The 7,500-nt window shown below is 35.3% G+C and overlaps 1 protein-coding gene across 1 annotated transcript in view; it reads left to right on the forward strand.

Moving 5' to 3' along the window:
• Nucleotides 1-6,974, forward strand: part of LOC122263415 (CD109 antigen) — an 89,153-nt gene extending 82,179 nt beyond the window's left edge. The window contains exons 27-36 of the mRNA XM_043031824.2: nucleotides 364-482; nucleotides 770-938; nucleotides 1,244-1,374; nucleotides 1,478-1,611; nucleotides 1,871-2,109; nucleotides 2,214-2,375; nucleotides 2,784-2,980; nucleotides 3,125-3,311; nucleotides 3,520-3,628; nucleotides 4,899-6,974. Of these exons, the coding sequence (XP_042887758.2) occupies nucleotides 364-482; nucleotides 770-938; nucleotides 1,244-1,374; nucleotides 1,478-1,611; nucleotides 1,871-2,109; nucleotides 2,214-2,375; nucleotides 2,784-2,980; nucleotides 3,125-3,311; nucleotides 3,520-3,628; nucleotides 4,899-5,095 (1,644 nt within the window). The 3' untranslated portion in view covers nucleotides 5,096-6,974. The remainder of the gene's footprint in view (nucleotides 1-363; nucleotides 483-769; nucleotides 939-1,243; nucleotides 1,375-1,477; nucleotides 1,612-1,870; nucleotides 2,110-2,213; nucleotides 2,376-2,783; nucleotides 2,981-3,124; nucleotides 3,312-3,519; nucleotides 3,629-4,898) is intronic.
• Nucleotides 6,975-7,500: the final 526 nt, after the last annotated feature.

Below are 7,500 nucleotides of genomic sequence, written 5' to 3' on the forward strand. Positions count from 1 at the left end.
CTCTCTCTCTCTCTCTCTCTCTCTCTCTCTCTCTCTCTCTCTCTCTCTCTCTCACTTACACACACACATGTACACACACACACACACACACACACACACACACACACACACACACACACACACACACACACACACACACACACACACACACACACATATATAAATACATATTACAACGAAAAAAGAATGACACTACGATCACCATTCAATCAAACCTAAGCGTTCGAGTGATACCAAACGTCGAAAATACTACAAAATATTTTACTCATAATCACACAATTTGCTGCAATAAGAATACGATTCCAAATGACAGTAACTGAAACGAAGAAATCATATTCAAAATTCACATCTATTTTTCCGTAGCTGGACATGGCTTCGGCAAAGGACTCATTTGAATACCTGACGGTGCAGTTGGCGGGTCTTATGTGGCGCTGTCGAGATGGTGGATTTAGCATGTGGGCTTTCACTCCGCCAAATGTTTGGTAAAGTCTTATATTTACGTTTCAGTTTTTTATATTGCTAATAAATGTCATCGTTTATTTATATTTTTCTAAAGTTAATGCAAAATGTTTTTTTTGTTCTCGTTTTGGGAATTTCTTTATCTTAAGTCTATGGTTCCAACGAATAAATCATCTATGGAAACATTTATATGACTTTTTCAGAGTCTGTTAAATGTATCTTACTATTATTAGCGCTTCTTGGAATAGACAAGATTGAAACAATTTCCTAGAAATCTGAACAACATTAATTATTTCCTCTGTTTTTCCAGGGTGACCGCTAGGGTGATAAACATTCTCTTGGCAGCCCAGCACGAAGACTGGGAGAATCTGTTATATATTGACCCGCGAATTATCAGGAAAGGCGTAGTGTTCCTGCTTCGCCACCAGATGGCAGATGGAGGCTTCCAGGAAGAAGGATCTTTTGCTTTAGACAGCAAGGTAGCTTTTTGTGTGTCAAATTCGAATGCAATATTGAGTTTTATTGTTTTATGATAAGGAGTGACGAAAAAATGTCTGCAACGATGCCTATTTTTGGATTTACATGACGGAGTTCCATAGGCCGCAATTTCCATTACAATCTTCGTTTTCGATCGCGCAACGTATTATCTAATTCACGAGAGTTTATGGGAAAAGTCTGTCATTTTATTTGAGGGCGAATATCACCAAACATTTTGTAACCAAGAGTCTAACACGGAGTTAAAAGACTAAACATTATATAAGTAATCTTCCTCTTCTCTCTACAGGCCAAGAAGACCGGCAAGTCGTCTTCAGTACCTCTTACAGCATTAGTTTTCCTCGTCCTGCACAAAGGTCTTGCTAGTCTCCAAGGCAGTACTCGGGATCACGCCATTCGTGGACGAGCTCGGGCCGTCAGGTGAGATACGATCAATGATAATGATAGTAATCCCACTCAGTTATAATTGTTTTGATTTCCCATTGATGATACATCGAGGTTATTAAGGGTTATTCGTTTTCAGATTTTTAGAGAGTCAGTTAGTGCACTTGAACGACAGTTACCACGTGGCGTTGACTGCACATGCCCTGACTCTCATGGGAAGCTCTTTGGCGAATGCAGCCGCCGCCAAACTGGAGGCCATGATGTGGACCGATGGTAAGAGAGAGAGAGAGAGAGAGAGAGAGAGAGAGAGAGAGAGAGAGAGAGAGAGTGAGAGTGAGTGAGTGAGTGAGAGAGAGAGAGAGAGAGAGAGAGAGAGAGAGAGAGAGAGAGAGAGATTGTAAAGAATATGATCAAACATTTTATAAATCATTTTTTCATCTTGTGAAGTCACAGTGAAGTTTTCACACATTTGCTCTGGAAATGCTCATCCACAATAAGACACGCCATAAGTATCTCTCAACCACAACCACAGGTGGTATGAGCTACTGGTCCCGCACCCGCATGAAGGCTCACACTCGGCGGCAGGAAACGAGTCAAAGAGCCTTTCTCCTTCCACGAGAACTTCAAGAATGGGATTCCCACGCCGTAGAGAGCACGAGCTACGCGCTCTTGGTCTTACTGGCCAGGGAAGGCGTCACAGCCACCACAGAACGGGTCATGCGTTGGCTCAATGCCGTGAGAGACTGGGACAGGGCTTTCATGTCCACTGTTGTAAGTATTTTGCGGTTGAATAATATTTAAGAAAGTTGTCTTCATTTCATTATGATTATATGAAGGTTCATTTGCATGACCAATAATCCTAATGTCCCTTGCAGGATACAGTAGTGGCTATGGAAGCGCTGGCGGAGTACGCTTTCATAGCTCGACTTCGTGACTTAACGGAGATCGAATGCACGCTGGACGTCACGTCGGAGGAAACTCAGTCTATCCACCTGTCTATCAGTAACGTTTCGACAGCCTCTTATCACAGCTTCGAGGTATGTACTCTCAAAAACTAAAATATTTAATGTTAAAAGAGGGGGCATAATGTGTATATCGCCTTCAAGTGTTTATCTTTTTAAAAAGAGAGCATTGTTATGAGCAATTTCATGTTTAGAAATACAGCAGAGTTTAACATGGCAATGGTACTAATACTAATACTTATGCTAATGCTGTCTTTGATACCGATAATAAAGATAATAGCAATGGGACTATAATGATGATTATGATAATAATGACAATTATAGTAACAAGAATAATGGTGATGGTAATAATGATAGCAGCAATAATGATGATAACAACAATGATAATCACAACAAAATGATATGATTTTAATTACTAACAGCAATCCCAGGGAGAGTTGCTCTTTCCAAAACCTACGTAACCGAACAACCCTTTCCTCCCAGCTGGAGAACGTCTGGGGCCACATCAACCTCATCGCCAAGGGTTCAGGCCAGGCGGTGGCTCAGCTGGACGTCTCATGGGGCGTCGACGTCCTCAGGTTCATCGAGGAACCCCACAAGAAGTACTTCGATCTCAGCGTCGTCGAGAGATACCACCAGTTCAGAAACAAGTCGCTCATCACCACGACTGTTTGCGCACAGTAAGTGAGGGATCGACGTGTGGTTGTGTCTTCGTAATTGATTCTCATTTGAAAGTGTTTTTGGTACATAATGGGGCGAAAAGAAGTTTAGTTTTTTATATTTTCATATCGTGTCTCGGAAGAATGATATATGTCTTTTTCTAGATGGTTAGCTACAGAAGACAGTCACACAAGCCACGCTGCGCTGGTGGAAATCGAAATCCCAACCGGTTATATTTTCTTTCAACCTATTGCTGAAGTCACTGCTTCGGGAATCAAAGAAAACGGCACTTTTCCAGAAATACGAAACGTTCACACTACACATACGCACGTCTTCTGGCAATTTGAATCTGTAAGTTTTTTTATTCCTTAATCTGAGGCTTTAGAAGTTTGCATATATACTTGATTTATTGAACAAAAAAACAACAACAACTGATCTGCAATACGCTTAGCGATAGCTATTAAAACTTCTTTTAGTGTAGTTTACCCTAGTCAAACTACTACTAAATTCACACAATTTAAGTAAACAAACAATGAGCCAGTGCATTAATCCCTTGCAGATACCATCAATCAAGAAACAATGCTTCAGCTACGACATACAGCGCTGGTATCCTGCGGCGAATCTGACAGCTGTCCGCTCTGCTACAATAATGGAATTATTTGCTCCTGGTACGTATGTCAATCTTGCTGGTGCTGTCTGATTTATTTTTCTCCCTGGTGCCAATTATGGTTTATTTTGTTATTAATGTTAACGATCTTAATTGCAATACGTCTCAGTAAGTACACGTTGGGTCTACATACCTTTACAATGGCATATAGTTCTAGACAGTCAAAAGACAGCAAAGGTAACTTAATTTTTCATGATGTAAAAAAGAAAGAAAAAAAAAGAATACAAGGCTCAAGCTTTCCTTTAACTTCTATTATCTATAAATAAACCAAAGGTGATGTTGATGATAATAATAAGGGTAATGATGATGCTTATGGTTATGATAATGATGAATACAATTGCATGGATGTATATGATTCAAACTACTTTAATTATGACGATGACAGTAATGGCAATGGTAGCCATAATCATTAAAATATTAGCTATCATAGAGATAAAAGTGTATGATAATCCTGAGGATAATTGTAGTGATGATATAATAATAATGATAATAACAATGACAATGTTAATGATGAAGTAACAATAGCGACTGTGATAATGATAATGATGAATATTGACGACGGCGATAATGATGATAATGACGCCGATAATAGCAATAGTAATGTTGATAACGATTAATACAATTATAACGTTAAGGATAAGGATGTTAATGATTATAACGGTGATGATGATAAATATCATGATGGTGATAATGATAATTATGATTATCATAACAGTTAGGATGATAGTGATGATTGTAACAATGATAATAATGATAATACAGATAGCTATATTAATGAGAATAATTATAACAATGATAGCCATGACAACGATGATAATGATACTAATAATGATGATAATAACAATTATGTGATGATAATTATGACGATGATGCAGATAATGATAAAGGTAAGGATGATAATAACAATAATAAGGATGTCGACAATAACAATAATTGCAATAATAATAGTAATATGAATAATAACATGACGATTATAATTACTTTAATGATATTCTCAACAATAGTTATGATGATAAATCATGGTTATAAGTACATTCAATATTATCATAAGCTATTAGTTGCAACAATAATGTAGAAATCATTATCAATACATTATCAATAATAAAGTTATATCAATGACGATAATAATCATATTGAAATGACAACAATAATAATATTAAAAAAAAATCTTATCATCAATTAATTCAGTAAACTAACCAACACTACACCCACGTTCCTTCAACATACTCAATGTCTCACCATATTTCCTCACTATATTTCCATCTTTCCAGAACACTTCGAGATGGTGATGATCAACGCAACACCTCTCGCCCTTCTGGACATCTGTGAAGTCTGCGGTTCATATCAGTGTCCCTATTGTCCTATTTACAGCGGTCGTTCCTCATGTGTCCGTGCTTTGTCTTCTCTCTATGTCGTTTCTGTTCTGCTCGTTCTGTCGTTGTATTTTAAGAACGATGTGGTGTCATAGCACTGTTGGTTTTGTAGTAGGGGTGTGTTTTGAATGTGCCATGATTTTTGTGTTATTATTATTATTATTATTATTATTATTATTATTATTATTATCTTTTTTTTTTTTTTTTTTTTTTTTTTTTGAGGATGAGGAGATGTGTTGATGTATTTGAGAGGTGTTGTGTGTGCTTTATTATTATTATTATTATTATTATTATTATTATTTATTGTTTTATTTATTATTATTATTATAACTATTGTTTAATTTTTTATCATTATTATTATTATTATTATTATTATTATTATTATTATTTATTGTTTTATTTATTATCATTATTATTATTATTACTCTTTTTTATTATTATTATTTTTTATTATTATTATTATCATTTATTATTTTTTTTCATTATTATTATTTTTTTTTGTAAAAGCACGTGTTTCTGTGCTGATGGTATTCTGTGGTTTGTGTGATATGAAATTATGTATTGTTACTCGCGTCGGATACAGGTATGTATATGACATTTTATCATTGAAGAAAAATTATGATGGTTTTGAAGGTAATGCCGATTGCAAAGATAATAGTAACACCGTATCATCACTAGAAATAAAACAAACAAACAAACAAAAAAGAAATGATAACAAAAACAGCAATGTACCAGGTAATCCACTTTTTTTTTCAATAAGCATGGATAACATATTTCATATCTGTCATTATGTAGGGAGACATGTGAATATTATAGATTTCACTATTTGCATTTTCTGTAAGGGGTATATTTTTTCCCAGATGTTCAAATGCATGTACGAATTTTCATACGTTTGGTATAAACCGTTTTTCGCTTAACTCAGAGGCATATATTTTTTTTCTATATATCTCATCTGAAAATATGTTGCTTTATTGCAGTTTTTCGTGAAATACAAATATATATACTGTACACTGAAATACACGTGTACATATGCCGCTACAAACACAAATCTGACATTCTAATTGTGTCTTTGGGGGATTCCCCCTTTCAGCCAGGAGAGATATAACATGACAATGATGCTGCAGTGTAAGATAAGATAAGATTGACTCTTTCAATTACACTTCGGTGAATATATAAGTTTTATATTAATTGTAAGAAGCTAGATGACTACGTAAATCACTTTTTTCATATACTTTTTTTTTGCATTTTTTATGTTATGCAAACTACTGTATGTAATAAAGTCCTTACTTTTTACAAAGGAAAAGCAGTAGTAGGTATAGTTACCCGGAAAACAATCTGTCATTAGCATCGTTTTTTTTTTTTTTTTTTTTCATTTTATCATCACTAGTTATTTTTAAGGCGATGGTATTATTTCCGAAATACGTGTTATACCAAAACTGACTACCATATATACGAGGTTGTTTCTTGTATCGTCGGGTATTCAGTCAGGATATTCCAAGACTGACAAAAACAGTGTACCAAATGCAAGGTCTGCATTCATAAACGTGTATTCTTCCAGGAAGCTGATATGAAAAATATTTTTATTTTTCAATCAGCAAAAAAAAAAACCTCAGCAGTATGCAGAAATTTTAGGCGTGACTCATACTCACGTTGTACATGCCTTGTGAATCTATGTATAAGGCATGTTATATATGCCTCATGTGTTCTACTGTAGATTTGTAATGCCTAAGCCTTTGCTCTCTATTAGCCCACATTGGGATGCGCTTATATCGTAAGTATAATTTCTTTAGTTGGAAACGTGTTAGTTTTGGTCTTTCATTAGTGTAAGAATCATGTTTATGTAAACTATAATTTTATATTTTGTTATAGTGTATATTTTTATGATATACAATGGTATTACTCATGTAAACTGTAATTTTATATTTTGTTATAATGTATATTCTTATGATATACAATAAAAGTGTAACACAATAATGTTTCGTCTCATTTCCGTCCTTCAGATATCCATATTTACATCGCTATTTCAGATGACATAAATATAATGTAATTCTAATGAGAGTAGACCTTTCTAAAATGTCTATCCTAACGGATTAAACGATAGCTCTTCCAGCCCACGACTCCACTTCTTTTGAAACTGCATTCAGGCTACTCTGAATGAAATCATAGAACCTCTGTGGTAGCCCAATACACAGTAGTTTCAGTCGATAATCCTCTCACAAAGAGCGGATGTTCTGTAATCCTACCCAGAGTGCCAGTTTGAGGTTGAATCTCTCGCAGTCACCCAAAACAAGTGCCACCTTTCCCACCCTCCTTGAGATCGCATCAGATAGAAATAAGAGATAATGGCGTGTTCTTTTATTTCTCAAATAACTTTCTATCGACACAGCTGCTGTATTGTGGATCTTTAGCGTGGTAACACTAATGGTATTATAACTCGTGTTACCAGTGTGGCTCTAGGTACCAAGTATTGTGGCTGATAGAACATCTTTCACTGATTAAT

The sequence above is a fragment of the Penaeus japonicus genome, unplaced genomic scaffold (genome assembly GCF_977035675.1).
Source record: "Penaeus japonicus unplaced genomic scaffold, GWHDUDI00000001_assembly GWHDUDI00000007, whole genome shotgun sequence".
NCBI classification, from domain to species: Eukaryota; Metazoa; Arthropoda; class Malacostraca; order Decapoda; family Penaeidae; genus Penaeus; species Penaeus japonicus.